The sequence below is a fragment of the Lepisma saccharinum genome, chromosome 14 (assembly GCF_977018435.1).
Source record: "Lepisma saccharinum chromosome 14, izLepSacc3.1, whole genome shotgun sequence".
In the NCBI taxonomy this organism is placed as follows: domain Eukaryota; kingdom Metazoa; phylum Arthropoda; class Insecta; order Zygentoma; family Lepismatidae; genus Lepisma; species Lepisma saccharinum.
The window spans coordinates 48046528-48064309 of NC_139242.1; the positions used below are offsets into that span (position 1 = coordinate 48046528).

The window sequence follows — 17782 nt, forward strand, 5'->3', positions numbered from 1 at the left end:
TCAATTCTCTTTCTCTCTTACTCTGCTTATCTTTCTCTTATTCTCTTTCCTTCCTTTTTTCTACTCTTTCTCTTACTTTTCCATACCTCAGTGTTTGCGTCATTGCTCATCTATAAATAATTCTTAAATCAGAAGGGCGGGCTAGAGTCACCCACCCCCCGCGTCCACTCAATGACGACGACGCTGTCTCTTTTCAGTATCATCTCTACCAGAATTTTGGACTCCAGCCGTGAGGCAGTAAAAGGAAATGGCACGTGACTGGGTTCGGTCGGATATCTTTATTCCATTTGTGATCCGTCGTGAGTGCGATGAATGTGCTAATGTATTCTTTTGAGTTTTATGGAGTAATTATAGGAACTGGTGTTCTGATGTGGAAGGCACAGGGACAAGGTGTTTCATAAGCCAGAGGGAGATAGCATACAGTGTCCGTTTGTTAAAAGTTGTGGCTATCAGAGACTTCGACAGAAAATTGCGTTTTGCTTTGGTGGCCGTGAATACTCTCTCCTCTTATTTCACTCGTTGTTTCTTTCTCTCCCTGTATTGCTTTGTACTTTCTCTTTTCTTTCTATCAGTCTTTCTCTGTATACCTGTTGCTATTTTTCTCTCTCCAGTGCCTTTTCTCTCTCTCTGTCTCTCTCTCTCTCTCTCTTTGTATCATCTCGTTCTTTCCCCTTTTCTCTTCTTTTCCATTTTCACATTCTCTTTCTCTTTATTTTTATGTCTCTCTCTGTCGCCTTTTCTTTCTCTTGTTCATTCTTTCTTTCTGTGTTGATTTCTTTCTTTCTTCTCTTCATTCTTTCTCACCGTCTATCTCTTCCTTCTTTTTGCTACGTATCCATCATCTATAATGTGGATCTCTCTCTCTCTCTCTCTCTCTCTCTCTCCCCCTCCCTCATTACCTTTGTTTTCATTCATTTTTCCTTCTTTTCTCTTGTTTCCATATTTCTCATTCCCCTCCTTCTATTTAGGTCTGTGTCTCACTATATTTCATGCGTTCTTTCCTTTCTTCTATTTCTCTATTGAATTTTGCTTCTTTCCTTATTTCCCCTTTCCTTTCTTCTCTCTCAACTGTTTTGTCTCACTCTTCCTCTCTTTTATCTTCATTTCCTATGTTCCACTCCTTTCTTGATTTTAACCTCTCTGTATGCTTTCTTCCTTCTTCCCCTTTGTTTCATCTTATCATTTCTATATTTTACTACTTTTTCTCTCCAGTGTCCCCCTCCCCCTCTCTCTCTGTCTGTGTGTGTGTGTGTGTGAATCTAGTTCTAGTGAGGCAGGAAAGTAGGAGAAGACTGTTTTACGGCTCGGCCAGAATCCATCCTCCCTCATCCTGTTCTTTTAGGTGTCACGCTTATATTTGGCCGTACTTTCCTGCATGGGAGGGTTGACCCCACCAACCCCTACACTAGACACTGCCAGCAGCTGCATCAGTCTTCTAGCTCTCTCTTTACTCTAGTGACTCAGTCTGTTGTAATCCTCAAATGTCGGTGCCGGTCGTCAAAGGGATGAACAGACATACAGATGGACTTTACACGCAGAGAGACTGTCTGATTCATTGACAATAATTGATCTGCAAGACTTCTCTGTCGCCGCTCAGTTTACTTTTCCAACTTCGCTCGCCCCCCGGGCACAAGAGCGGAGATATCTCTGTCCTGCTACTTTTAAGTTGCCCCCCTTCTTCCAGCATCCAACATCGGCGTCAATCGATCCGTCCCCCTTTTGGAAAATGACGTTAAATCGCTCCCCCCGACTGCGGAAAGAGGAGCTTGTAACAAGGGCGAGGAAGATTACAGGAAATTTTCCTTTCGCTGCTCACGCCAGCCGGAAGAATCTGAATTGTAGATGGGGACAAATCAATTTTCTGCCTATTTCACACCTCCTAAACAGAGGGGGAGGAACAAGGGACCTTTGCTAACCCCCGCCCAATCGATTAAGGCTTTTGGACCGAGAGAAGGAAGTACAAGCGCCGATTCTCTCTCTCTTTCAGCGTGTCTTTGTGCCTTGTCTTTGGATCGTATGGAACTTTTGCTCATCAGAGAGTCCGTCTCGGTGTTGCGTAGGATCTCCCATAATTTGCTCCAGATGGAATAGTTGGGATGCTACGGAGACGAGACTTGGTACAATCTCGTCTTGCGTCTTGAGTAAGGATGCATGTTTCGTTATGGGGCTCGTATTGCAAAAACATCTCTCTCCTTCTCAGTTTCATCTCGTGTTACAAATGCCTTTCTCGTTCTAGGTTTGTGTCGATATTGCAAATACAGTCTCGTAAAGATGGTCTCGTCTCAGTATCGATGAGAAAGTCTCTAGTATCCAAATAATAATTACAAAAAATATTTCGTCTCACTGCCGAGGGAAAGTCTCTAGTCTCGAAATAATAATAGTAATTACAATAATAATAAAATGTTTCCTCTCAGTATCAAGTAGGGAATATCGAGTCTCGAAATAGTAATTTAAAAATCGTTTCGTCTCAGTATGAAGTACAGCGCCTAGAATAACGTAGTGAGGAAAACGGCATGCTTCTGCACTCTCTGAATGGTTCCACTCGAAAATGATCCACTAGAGGCGCTGGTGTTGACCCCGGTGCTTGGTGTTCGACTGCTTACAATGGAAGTAAATGGAGTTTTCGCTGCAACGTCTGATTCTTTTACATGAAGCATTTCTATGAATGTGATAATTGCTATGATATTTGGTACAGTGGTCGCGAAGATATTAACGAACATTCTAGACAGTCGACCACGTCCTGTTATCGTCATACTTTCGTTAATAATACGGGAGAAAAAATACGCGTGGAATGCTCTTGGCAACTAAATTTTTGTGTATTTTGATTGATTGATTTAGTTTATTTTACTTCGCGTTTTGTGCCTCTAGGCTAATATGCGAAGATGGGGATGAGTGATGAAATTGATGAATGGACATTCACAAACAACCAAGCCCGACCGGGAGCCTTGGCGTCGCAGCGCGATGTGCTAACCACTTTTTTTTTTTTAAAAAAAAAAAGGAAATACCCCCTACACGGAGGTATCCCCCACCATTCACTCTTTTTCTCACTTTTACACTTTTCAATTCTTACATTTTCATTGTTTCTTATCAACTGGACGAACACAAATACCCATGCCTTACCCGGGACTCGAACCCAGAACCCCTGACGTTACTCGGCCACAGGGTCGGGCATTTTTGTGTATGAATTAAGTTCATTATTATTATCATCATCATCATTTCTTTTAAAGATATACACACTGAAGCATTTGTATTTTGGATATTTACTGTCTCTTTTCTTCCGCTTTAAACTAATCGCGGCGATGATGATAATGATGATTGCATGAAACGACAAGGGGAACCCCACAAAACTTTCTTAGTGCCATCGACATGATTGTAAGGAAACTTTCAAACCAATGGGACAAGCGACACGGGATGTTCACACTGTCACACTAGTGACACACACTTCCAGACTGTAAAATAGCATTCATTGCACATGAGGGTCCAAACAGCAAACGACACGTTCATATGGCGTATTCGCGTGCTACTTGTTACTTTGGTCGGAAAGCTCCTTAAAGGAAAGGTGCTGAGACCGAAGCGACGCGCTGCAGGGGGAGTTCCCAACTAAGTGACAAGCGACATGGTACCTTCAGTCTATTAGCAAGCGTTGCTTGCGAACAACAGATAGGCGACACGATAAACCGCACATTACAACTACAGATCTAGGCGACACGATAAGCAACACGTGTCGCTTTGTCGCTTCTGCGTCGCTCAAACTGGGTCATTTCCTCAATAGCTTGCAACATGTTGCCGTGGTTTGTTGTTCGCGCATACGCGATGCAATGATCCACACTACGTTATTCAAGGCGCTGTAGTATGAAGTATGGAGTGCTGCATGAAGGGAATTTCATTCGGGCTACCGATAGTTCTATAAGGCGATGCTAGATGGCGTACGGGATTGAGAGCTCTTCCGCTCGAGTGAATAACGCTCAACGAGCGGCATACACTCGAAGTCGAGTAAACCGCAATTTGTCTGTGGTAGTCAGGCCTCAAATATGGATCGTGAAGTGAAAGACTCCATGCTAAAATGTAGATTTGTCTATCTTACCAATACCCAGTGATATATGGAAATGAAATAGATGATTATGGGCTGAAACTGCCTAAGCGCACATTTTATATACATTGTCACATTAAAATGAATGTTATAACTGAATCTTATCGCCTCATAAAAAGGGTCCGAGTATGAAAGAAGCTGGAAAGAGCTTCTTTCAAGCAAATGACACCTGCGATCTTCAGCTGATGTAAAAATCCACTGATACGACTTCTTCCCGAATCGCAGGAAAGATACTGCAAACACAGCTTTACGCTGAAAGCACCGTTCCAATTTTATTTAAATAGCTCCAGAGAATATTTCTCCCCCCAGTCGGTATCTGAAATCTATCGAGTGCACAGTCATAGCCTCAGAATTATACAAGCAGTTGAACTACGAAAGTTATGGAGTGAATAGTTGTTGCCTCCGGCTTATAGTCGGAGGCGCTAAAGGAGTTACGGCGAGGAGAAGTGCGCTACCAAAAGGAGTTTTATTTCAGGAGAGATTCATCAACGGATCGGCGAGTCGATCGTCACTTCAAGTTCTACAGGTAACGAACGTTGCTATATCTTTGTCTATCATTCTCTCACACCCCTGTCCAGACCAGTCAATTGAAGTGTTTAAATTTAATCGTGAGTGTGGTTCTTATTTCAAGGGGCGAGCCCCTTGCTTGGTCGAGTGTTGACGTAGCTTCTCAGAGCTATACCCCCCCCCCTCTCTTATGATACACCTCACGCAGCCAATCAACTTCGAATATCAGGCTTTCACATAGCCTATCTACGATCCCTTAATCTTAACAAAGTGGTCTTTATACGTGGTGGAGGCTGCAGGCCTTTTTCTTTCATTCATTTCCCCCCGCGAAATGTATGACCAATTTATACGGTATCTAGGGAGAGTAATTAAAAAAAATAAAAAAAACCCTTACCATCCGAGGACGTGCTCCCGCCGTCCAGGATCTCCATGTAGTGAGTCTTGCAGAGCACCCTGTTCTCGTGGAGGGCGAACTCCTCCCCCGTGCTTAGCTGCCGCTTGCAGGAATCGCAGGCGAAGCAGGCGAGGTGGTAGACCAGCTCCCGCGCCTTCCGCACCCAGTCCGTCGGGGAGATCGACCGGGAACACTTGGAACACTTCGCTCCGAAGCTTCTGAAAGAACACGCACACACGTTAATGATATCAGGTGTTTTCAACATGCATTCTTTTATATGTCTTCAAGAGTTGATACCCTCAGAGTATGGAAGGCGAAGTCAGAATAACACAAATATCTTAATAATAATAATAAACAAATTTCAAGTAATATTACATGTTATGTTTTAATCATGATCGATACAATGAACAGTGTTCAAAGAAGCTATAACACTATGTCAGACAGATATATTTGTACACAGTAACTTATTATATAAAAATATATCTTCAAATATTGCCCTAAAATGCTTCTTTTATTGTTCCTTGGCCAGAAAATGTAGAATTTTAAGTTTACAACGTTTCAGACTATTTCTGAGACGAATACATGAGGTTTATGTTGCCTATTTTGCCTATTTTAGTGCCTATTTCTAAGATAACTGTCTTTTTGACTGCCTAAAATGATTGGATGGTTGGATTTCGAGTGTCTTTCATTTTTATATCATAGCCTTGATTTATATCACTTCGTGCTATCGTACAGAGCATAAATTGTGCATCTGCCGGTGGCAACCAATCAGAGTGCTCTGTAGTTGAGAGAAAATACAACAACTAATCAGATTGCATTTCATCGGTCTACATATCCAATGAAGGGAATGGCAAGGCTCTAACCTCATTATTTAGATAGGTAGTGTGCGAAGGATGGGGCATATTGAGAGAGTGCAAGAATGAAGGACACCAAGATCTATTCACCGTGCCAAGATGGAAGGGAGAAGAAAACGAGGAAGACCACGAAACCGCTGGCTAGATGAAGTGGAGAGCGATCTGAAATCTCTAGGACTTAGAAACTGGAGAAACACTGCAAAGGATAGCTGTAATTGGGGAGGCCAAGGTTCATCCAGAACTGTAGTGCCGGATAAGTAAGTAAGTGTGCGAAGGATGCACAATCCTGGTCTGGAGATTGTGTTCTTAGTGACTGTCCCTTCAACAATTTCATCAGATCTCCACTTATCTTCGTCTTCGCGATTAGTCAAAAGTGGCAGAAAAGCGAGGTAAAATCAGCAACCCATTGAAAGAGGGTTTGAACTTCATTTTGGAGTAGTTACAGAAAATCCTGGTTGCAGATCTTAATAGTATTTTAATTTGCATGTGGGGTGAATCCACATTTTTTCCTCCAACCCAAAACTTCTTGATGTTACGGGAACATCTTGATGAGACACAGAGTCATGAGACATACACTGTTGAGAATGTTGATGAACAATTTTTGGGGGCGACTTCTTTGTGGAGGAGGAGGAAGCTGGTCAAAGCATTTCTCATTTCTCAAAAGGACAATGAATCAAAAAGGACCAACGGATACATTGTCAACCAGCTTCGACAGCGCTTTCCCAAAACTATCCTCAGGATTACAGTCAGATGTCACAGTTGTGTGGCATTGTGGGAGGAAAAGAATGACAAATGGAAGTACCACGAAGTGCAAGTCATGAGGCCGTGGTCTGAGGGGGAGGAGGGGTCGGTCTCCCCGTTCTTTTCTCATGTCATATTCTGATCAGATAGCACAATGGGGAATTCAAGAAGAGAGTATCAGAAATACAAACCAAATCCTTTTCTTCTGTCGGACAGAAAACGTTCGCGGCTTCTTCTTTTTTTATTCTGTTTTTTACCCTTGGATCCTCCACGAAGATTCTCCTCTGTAAAGCACGTCAGAGGGTTCTCCCACAACGCATGCAACGTAGACAGTTTTTGAAAAATAAATAGATACAGCGTGATCGTCTTTAGGGAGGTGCCAGGAGGTCTTCGGTTGCTTGTTTTGGGAGCGCCAATCACTCCTTCGGGTCTTGTCAATATGTCAGAAACTCCCAGCGCTATAAAGATGACAGTTTGTGGACCGGAAGACCTGCAGTGTATTAGTTTGACGTATGGTTACTTCACTAAGGAAGGGATTCTAAGGTGCAAAATTATGGTTGGGAAAGGGAAAAAAAGGGTTCTGAAAATGTTTTAAAAAAGGTGCAAAAGAAGGTGCTGATAAAATGCTTATATTCAATTCTCTCATTTTTTCCGCTTACTGTATATAATGCGCGGACCACATAGAGAACTGCGGTTCCGCCGAATAGGTTTTGTTGAAGTTTGTGTTTTCTCTCGCGGGTTTTGCTACAGTATCTTGGGGACTATTGGTGCTGTAATGATTATACAGGGTATCTATAAAATAACTCCGGGGTTTTGAAGCTAAATATTTTATTAAAAACTGAAAATGAGGAAAACGTAAATACATATTTTTGAAGGTAATGTTATCAAATTTTGTTTACAACTTAGTAAATTCCAATATGTGCCCCGTGTGTAGCACGGCACACATCCAAGCGATAATCAACTTCTTGCCACGTCCTGGCCGGCATGTCTGGAGCGATGGTTGCCACAGATGCGATCTTTGCCTTAGATGGTTCACATCATGAATTTTCTCCGCATAAACCATGTTCTTTGCATGTTCTCATAGGAAAAAGTCTAAGGGAGTAAGGTCCGGACTTCTTGGAGGCCATGGAATAGGCCCTTTCCTTCCAATCCACACTTCCAGTTTCTTGAAAAGCCTTAAGCCATTGACGAATGGTTTTGTCCGAAGGCGCAACACCACCATACTCGCGTCGAAAGTTCCGCTGTACAATAATAACAGATCCAGTTTCTACAAGCCATATCATACATTGCGCCTTCTGTTGTGGCGTCGCCGTTGCACTGAACTGCACTGTGTTCGGCTCGGCTCGGCTCGGCCACTTCAAGGTCAACGCTGCACAGCGTTGCCAACCTTTGTTAGAACAAACTCCAAACGGTGTGAATAAAACTTGATGAGCTACTGATTTCAACGTAATTAACTAACCTGAGTTACCTAATACCGTTTGCGTGCTAAAACCCCGGACATCTTTTATAGACACTATACCATTTTATAGCTCTCGTTCTGTTCTACAAAATGAGATTACAGGATTTTATGTGAAAATCATTTATTTTTCTGTCCAATTTTTTAGCAAAACATGAAAGAAAAGGAAGGGAAAAGGTGCTGAGGCATCAAAGAGAGGGTAAAAAGTGGATCAATGTGCTTATCTCACCAAAAGATGCAAATAGGTGCAACAAAGTGTGCTCATTTTATTTGATTTCATGTCCTAAAATACAGTACATATCTCAAACGATCGGTATGAAAACAGCTATATTTTTTGAAAGGTGCTGCACCTTAAAATCCTTTCCCTATTTATCACCATCCCCTGTACTAAAATCAGTAGCGTCGAAGTAACTTGATTGGAGGGTGGATGAAATAATAGTACCACAGGAACGGGGGTGGTTGCGTACAGGGGTATATTATACCCCCAAAGAAGAGCAAGAAGTTTCCTAGTACTACATTCACGTGATCTAGAGAAACTTTATGAAAGACTGTTCAAGATGACTGCAAAACAATGGAATGAGGTCCAGGGCTTTATCTGTTCGGGAATTGTACATTTTCTTTTAACTAGAACTATCATGAAAATAACTATAAGAGTTTACCAAAAAAGAATTCAGAACAAATTTGTGAGTACTGCTATTTTAAGTTGAAGGACAAAGTTATGCAAGTTTTACACAGGGGTTGGAGGTTGAACTTTGTAAGCCCCAAATCAAAACCGTTCCTACGCCACTGGTCAAGACTTCTAAGTATGTTGTAATTTTACCGGAACACTTTACCAAGTTGTAAGCGGGTTCTATTTGCATTATCTGGAAATGCACGTTGTGCGGTTCGTTTTCGTCAGTCGAGACCATCGACACAAGTGCGCATGCGTCAGTGGAGACCATCGGCACAAATGCGCATGCGTCAAGTGGAAGAGTCCAGTGGTATAATAGGGGTGACAGCTGCTAGTAGAACGCAGTTGCGTCCTACTGCCAGAACCGGGTGAGTTTTCTAAGGTATTCATAATAATAATAATAAACAAATGCATACATACGAAATAGTGATCTGAAACCTACAGCGTAGTTTCACACATATTTTCTATCCATTTCACCTTTAGCGTTTGAATTGGTCCGATCAAGCTAGGCTTGTCTTCCACGGTCAAACAGCGCATGCGCGGGAGAGCGTTCTAAGATTTTTATAGGGTACTGATCACCAAAAAAATGAAAAAGTATCTTTCCGCGACAGTCGTATCCGTGTTAATTCGGAAACTACCAGAGCTACAAAGATAAAATTTAGTTTACTGATAGATCTACCAACTTTTTAAGGGACTGCAATACTCCGTAAGTCCGTATGTCAGTTGTACTCCTTGTATTCCTCTCAAATAATTTGAGAAGCGCAAGGTGCTCCTGTAAAAGAAATATATTTTCTAATAGCTCAACAAAAAAGTTTATATTTCACGAGAATTCAAACCATTGTAAACCCATTCTGCTACATTTTGCTACTAGTTAGATACTTTGCGAAAATTTTGCTAGCTGGGCGGATATCATCCCCCCTCACTTCGAGCACTGTTTGAAACCCTTTTTAAGGACATGAAAATTATTTAAAATGGACGTGAAACGATGTAATCAGACAAAGTTTAGTTTGAGGCAATCACGCTGAAGGCTAGTGACCTTTGTGTAAGGGGTACACTTTTGTATAAAAGTAGTCGATTGGAAGATAAGTTATAAATCTGCATCAGAGGAGTATATGACTGACCTTCTTCCATTTTGAATTTTGAAAATGGAATTTTCCGAAACTAAATACTTCCACAATTAGTACTACGGAAATTGTGGGAATTTATACTACTTACGAAAATATATAAATTATATGAAATTTTATAAATATTTCATCTCTATAAGTAGCATGTATATCTTCCCAGTTTTATGCATAAATATATGTATTGAAATGTCATAAAATGTTATTAATTCATTCATTGTTTTCTGCCAAGGGGCAGGTCTTTCCTTGCATCCTCTATGCTGTTCGATCTTCAGCTCTTCATTTTGTAGCATCGTAGGACCAAATTATTTCGATGTCGTCAATCATTTGGAATCTTCTTCTTCTCCGGATCTTCTTTCTCCTCGACCATCCTTTCAATAGCATCCCTTAGGATACAGTATCTTTTCATCCAGTGCCCCAACCAATTTCTTTATCTCTTCATGATTATCTCCAGCATTGATCTCTTTTCCCCAACTCTTTCTAGCACTATTTCATTTCTCACTTTTTCTGTTCATTTCACCCGTCCCATTCGTCTCCATAACCACATTTCCAGAGCTTTCAGTTGTTTTTTCTCACTTGTTCACAGTGTCCATGCTTCCGCACCATATACAGCTACACTCCATACAAAGCATTTCATTAGTCTTTTCCTCAATTCCTTTGTTCATAGATCCACAGAAAATATTATTGAAGGCTTCCTTCGCCATTGCTATTGTTACTTCTATTTCTTGGCTGCATTTCATATCACTGGTGATGATGCATCCAAGATATTTAAAGCCGTCTACTTGATCGATTCTCTTACCTCTCATACTCACTTTTGCCTCTCCCGGTTTTCTTCCGATCACCATTGCTTTCGTTTTATTCACATTCATCCCGAACTGTTCACATTGGGTATTAATTTCTGCTAGCATGGCATTTATGGTTCTTTCATTTTCTGCCAACAGGGCCATGTCATCTGCAATAATGTAGGGGAAAGACAGCAGCCTTGTCGTACCCCTCTTCCAATTTCCACTTCCCTGGCTCATTTCTTCTTCTATTCTCACTGGTACACTTTGCCTCATATATAGGTTGTAGATAAGTCTCCTTTCCTTCCAATCAACACCAATATTCCTCAGGATCCCTGAGAGCCTGGTCCAGTTCACTCTATCAAAAGCTTTCTTCAAGTCGACAAATGCTACAAACATTTCTTTGCCTTTTTTCAGGTATCTTTCCCCAAGTGTTCTCACTAGTCCTATGGCGTCTCTCGTACCTCTTTTCTTTCTAAAACCAAACTGTTCTTCCTCTATCTCTCTGTTCATTTAAGGGAGAATTCACACCGAAGAAACACGCGACACGCAACACGCGACATGCAACACGAAACACGTGTCGCTTGGAAGCCAACACTCAGTAATCAATGCTACCTTTCGAACCGAAGAGACACGGCAAGATGCACGTGTCGCATGTCGCTTACGTGCCTCTCGGACTGGGCCGTTTTCTCAATACCGTGCATCGTGTTGCTTCAGTTTGTTGTTCGCGCATGCGCAGCGAATGCTTCATTCCAACGAGCTGTGTTTAGACTCTAGAAGAGAGCCCAACCGGCATTATGTTTGATCCTCTAATTTGTTGATATAATAAAGTATTGATATGTACAATGTTTTAAGATTTAAACAACGTTCATTTCGCTTTATCAAGTTTTTTGATGCAGCTATCTATCGGCTGTAATTTGCCTTCAACATCGTGAAAAGAGGCCATGTTTTGGCCATTTACCTGACTGCTTTTATTTGAAAAAGTCAGCTTATGGAGGCACTTTAGTCCAAAATATATTAGTCAACATGGAAAAGTACTCTAGTGCATTGTTTTTCAACCACCGGGCCGCGACCCGATACCGTGCCCTCGTATCAACTATAATGAGCACCGAAATGTTCTGCTGAAACTGGTTGACAACTATCATAATCCCAATATCATATTTGAGTTGTGAGTTTTCGTTTTTTAAGTCCATTTTGTGCACAAACTAATCAGAACTGGATCTGCCCGGAGCCTCCCCGGTTATCGAACCCGGGATCACATAATTACAAGGAGACGACGTTACCACTTTGTCTTCCATATTTTTATATTTGTCAACAATCCTACACACATAATCAAACTATTATTACTCTTATGATTATGCTAGAATTTATTTATCAATATTTAATTTCATAGGTACATGTTAATTCATGCATAAAATCTTCAATACTGTAAAGATTTACGAGGAAAATTCTTCGGCCAAGGGCATTGACTTAAAAAGAATACCGTGACATGGTTTCAAGAAGGTTGAGAACCATTTCTCTAGTATTTAGGTATTCGCTTTATTCAGGCTGAGAAGTCTAGCGTATACAGTTTGAGGTCAGTGCATATTATTTCTCAGTTTTCTCATGCACAACATGCTTCTCCCAAGTTTCAATAACTTGCACAAATTTTACAACGCAATTTACATCTAACAATGTCTCTTGTTACATTATGTTCGGGTGACTAATCAACTGATTAATGCAATTATATAGGTACCATCATGCAAACTGAGCAAAGAAACCAAGGGTCGCTTGCCGCGTGCATCTTGTCTCTTTAGTGTGAAACACTCGTGTCGCGTGTTGCATGTCGCATGTTGCATGTTGCGTGTCGCGTGTTGCGTGTTTCTTCGGTGTGAATTCTCCCTTAGAGTGTGGGCGTCTATTTAAAATTCTCAAAAGAACTTTTTCTGATTGTGATATCAAACTGATTGGTCCATACTCAGAACATTTCTTGGTGTTACTTCTCTTCTTTACAGGTACTAAGATTGTTTCCACAAAATCTCCTGACCATACACCTTTTTCATAGATTTCATTGTACAAGTGTAGCATTTATTTATTTCCTTCACCCAGATTTTTTATAAGTTCTACAGGAATTTGGTCACTTCCTGTTGCTTTTCCGTTCTTCATTTCTTTGAGTGCCAATTCAAATTTTTCCATCATGATGGGTAGCCCTTTTTTTTATCAGATAACTTATTTGCAGGTATTTCTGTGATCCTACACAGCCAGCTCTATTTTTAACTTGGAATAATGAAAATGTCAGTTGTGAGGGTATTATATGTATCGCTAAGTGCGTTTCAAAATCCATTGAAAACAAATAGTTCTGGAACGCAACCGATCAAATGTGACCTTTCAATATCTCAAAAACTAGCACATGAGAAGATCTAAATATTTCTACAATAGAAAACCTAGAAAATGCTAATTTAACGCGACATAAATTTATTTGATTGGCCTATCGGTCTGCCTATAGGTATGAAACAATTTAAAGTCAACACAAATGTGATCAACCATGCGAGCTAGAAATAACAAATTTGGCCGAAAGAACAGTATTTTCAATTTAGTGCGATATCCATATTCTCTGCCTATTTCTCCAGTTGATTGTTGTAATCAACAATCAAACCATGCGATATCTGTTATTAAGAAACTACTAAAGCTACATAATTTTGTGGACTAAAAGAAATATCAGGTACTAGTACACTAGTATGTCTAATGTTTCGATTCAGTTGTCCGTCTGCCTGTCAATGGTAGTTAAAATTGACAACAATCTTCGTAGCGACCTATCCTTAACAAATAAAAATAGAATATATTTTATGTGTAAAATAATATATAATTTGTCTATTTAGAAAGCTACAAAGAAAATTTTGTGCAATGAAATCCTGGTGATATAAATTATCTTCATAAGTTCATTAAAATATCTATAACCAATTAAATCAGGGATATGCCAATGTTGTTCTGATTAGTGACCAGATACTCACTGGACCGAAAGGCCATATATTATTTTATCCACTGTTAAGAACTCAACTTTTTTGAACGTGGAGTTATGTCAATTTGTTTTCCTAATTAACCAGATACTCTTCTGCGATTTCAAAATAAACACAAAGAGGAAAATAGTTTGTTGTGAAGTTTAAAGGTCACTACACAGAGATTTAATTAATGAAAAAGGTTGTAGTTAAGAGTGACAAACGGTTTAGAAATGAATGCTGATGTGTTAAACCTACCATTATTCTTTATTTTAAAGATTGCTGCTCCATCTATATATATTTAACTGAAACTAACCTAATATAAATTATTCGATAGGAATTGTTAAACGAAATACGTTTCTCTGTTCTTTCTTAGCTGTGGAGATCTTAATACATAGCATACCGTAACGCCACATTTTCCACACTGTGAATATGTAGTTATCAAAAATCAATATTACTTTACTTTACAATAGTTGAATAATAGCAGCAGTTATACAATATTTATCCTTGTCAAAAGCATATTCGTATGCGCAACCTATCTGTTTGTCGGAATCATATTTCCATATTCTATTCCATAATGCCTTACTTTCATGAGAAATCGTTACCCTAGTGCATCAATGCATTATTTGACGTACGAAGATTTAAACATGATCACTTCTAGTCTGGGGCTTATCCAAAATTTCCTTCCGCGGGGGGGGGGGGGACTATTTCGAGGGAGGTCGTGGAAGTTCGAACCCCCTAAAAGACTTTTCAGTGCCTGTGAAAATTTATGTACTACTACTAATAATACGCATAAAAATGATCATCAAGGACTTTACTTTTCCTCAGCTGGACCTAAAACCTTTTTGGTATTCAATAAATAATCCACTTAATATTGTTTTGGGCATTAATTTCCTTGGTAGGACAGCTGTTTTTATACACATTTTAGTGATCTTGACTAGATAATGAATACGTGCTTTTATATCTATCTTTTTTTCGTCATATTTATATCTGTTCCAATAATAATAAATAATAAATTTATATATTTTAAGAACTTTATTATTATTATTATCATTATTATCATTACCGATTCAACATGGCGCCTGCCTCTGATCACTGTGGAATTTGCTCCAAAGGAATTTATGGAAAGCAACAGGTATTGGCATGCTGTCTGTGTAATACAAGGTTTCACGTTAAACCATGTTTGAAACTTTCTAAATATGAAGTTGAATTTTTTATGGTGAACGACATATCTACCTATAAATGTACGAAATGTTTACAACAGCGTAGCGATGAAACGCCTGTGACGCCACGACCCGTTCCGGTGAATCGTGTAGCTGCTCGCGATAGTGCCAATGAAAACATGGACATAAATAGAGAAAATAATGAAGAAATGGCAATACATAGTGATAATAGTGATGAAGATGATATTGATCAAGAACATCAACTTGGAGGACAAAAGCCAGGTAATGTAAACTGTTTCAGTTGCTGCCATGTTAAAGACATTATGTCAACATTGATCTGGACAGTGCAGAATTTAAGTGATCAAATTCAATCTCTTAAAGCCGAAGTGATTGTATTGAAAGAACAGAATGAAGTACTAATGAAAACAGAAGAAAAAAAGATTCTACAAAACACTTATGCACACGTAATTCAAACGAATCTTCCGAAAGAAAAACAAAACACAATCGGAATGCCCCGCAGTACTCCTTGTTTACCTTTATCTACAGTAGCTCACAAAACTCACACAGATAAGGGATCTGATAAGTTTCTGGGTCAATCAGTGCATTCGATAGAAAACAACCATCAAGCTTCGACCTTGCAAAATGTAAACAAACAGGTGAACGACGTGAAGAAATCAGTGCAAGGTCAGAATCCTTCTACTAGGTTAGCAGTGCAACGCAAAGTTTTTCCTCAGAGAGCTCTATTTGTGACTCGACTTCATCCTGAAGTTTCAAATTCTGACCTTCAGCAATATATTGCTGAAACTTCTTCCGTAAAGAAAATGGTATGTACAAGGCTCAAAACTAAATATGATTCTTACTCTTCTTTTCATGTAGCTGTTTCCCAGGATGACTATGATGTACTATTCGATGAAAATATCTGGCCTAAAGGGGTATTAGTAACAAGGTTTTATGGCGAATTGAAAAATGACATTATAGTTGCCAACAAAAACAAAAGTGTATCTGATACAAGTAGTAACAGTAAGTCTGGAGAAAACTCAACTTCAAAAAACTAAGTTTGTCTTTCCTTAGTAATAATATGATTAAATGTTTTTATCAGAATGTTAGAGGAATTAACACCAAATTTGAAACATTAGTAAGCAATATAAATATTGAAAATTATGACATAATTTTTCTTACAGAAAGTTGGTGTAAACAAGATAGAGATTATTTTATAGATTTAGATCCAATGTACAGGGTGATAAGAAAAGATAGAAATCTGGATTTAAACAAACAGAAATCTGGTGGTGGTGGTTGTCTTTTATTTATCAAAAACAAGGTTCAGTTTGTGATCTTGGAATCACCTTTTACAGAATTGGATGTAATTTGGGTAAAATTAATGTCAAATAATTCTGATCCAGCCATAATAGGATTGCATTACTTGCCACCTGATTTAAACTGTGACTTGTTTGCAAACTACTTTGATTGGGTAGTTCTAGAGATGTTAATGAAACACAATAAAATAATTTTAGTTGGAGATTTTAATGCTGGTGGAATTGACTGGGCTACTGGAAATTTGTATTGCTCTAATTATTATGTTAAAAGAAAGGCTGAAAAAATTGTTGAAATCGCAACACTTTCAAATCTAATTCAGCACAATGTATCGTATGACCCTTCACTGCCTTTTAATGTTTTAGATCTTCTACTTACTAACATTTCCACTTGTAACATTAGTTTTAATGAACATCCTTTATCTAAAATTGATAAGTTTCATCCACCATTTTCATTTTATTTTGAATTGGATAGGTCTAAAAAAGACAATATAGATACAAGGGAAAATAATATTTATAGATGTCTTAATTTTGCCAGAGGTGATTATGTGAATGTTTATAATGAATTGTTGCATTTACCATATATGGTTGAAATATCTAATGATGTACAACAATCTGTTATGGAACTGACTAGAAATGTGTATGCAATATTAAAAAACAATATTCCTTCAAAAGTTAAAAGAACAAACAATCAACTGCCTTGGATGACAAGGAAACTAAAGAGAATGATCAATAAAAAGAGAAGGTATCATGATAAATTTAAACTTACAAATAAGTGTGTATATTACACTACTTATTCCCAATTAAGGAAAGATGTTAAAAAGGAATATTCTAATGTAAAGGAGCATTACTACTCCTCCTTAGAAAACAATGTTAATGGTGATAAGAATGCTTTTTGGTTTCACTTTAATAGAAAGAAGAGAGAAAATACTATCACTGAAATTATTTATGATAATGATGTACTGTTCAATGAATATGATATTGCTAATGCTTTTAGTGAGCTTTTTCACAAATCTTTCTCAAAAAGAAGTCATGTAAATTTTAAAAATATTAATCTTCATTCATACACCAACTTAATTGATGTACCTGTTATCTTGGAAAAGGATGTAAGTGATACAATTAACAAACTAAAAGGCAGGTCTTCAATAGGTCCTGATGGCATACCTAATTTTATTTTGAAAGCAAACAAAGATGTTTTTGTACCATTGTTAACTAAAATTTACAACATGTCACTTACTTCTGGAATATTTCCAGATATCTGGAAAAATGTGTTTATTGTACCTGTAACTAAAAACAAAGATGGGAAAGCCAATGATCTTAATAATTATAGACCAATTACTATATTAAATTCCATGGCAAAGGTTTCTGAACACATAATTGCTGACTATTTGTCTTCTTCTTTTAAACAATATATTGATGGAAATCAGCATGGATTTTTTAGAAAAAGGTCTACTATCACAAATTTATTGGTTTTAATAGACTCTCTTAAATCTAACATTAGGAAGCAATCCCAGACCGATATTTTATTTATTGACTTGGCTAAAGCCTTTGATAGTGTCAGCCATCAGCTATTAATTTACAAACTCGACCAAATGGGATTATCACCACGATTTCTGAAATGGTTTTCCAACTTTTTAGTAAATAGAAGTTTCTCTGTTAAGATTGGTGAAACAAATTCTTCTAAAAAAGAAATACTTTGTGGAGTACCTCAAGGGTCGC

The 17782-nt window shown here is 38.6% G+C and overlaps 1 protein-coding gene across 2 annotated transcripts in view; it reads right to left on the reverse strand.

The window, feature by feature from the left end:
• LOC145998859 (LIM/homeobox protein Awh-like) overlaps window positions 1–17782 on the reverse strand; it is a 115374-nt gene that overhangs the window by 30249 nt on the left and 67343 nt on the right. For both annotated transcript variants that reach the window (XM_083135536.1, XM_083135537.1), the window contains exon 3: window positions 4992–5209. In XM_083135536.1, coding sequence (XP_082991662.1) covers window positions 4992–5209 — 218 coding nt within the window. The remainder of the gene's footprint in view (window positions 1–4991; window positions 5210–17782) is intronic.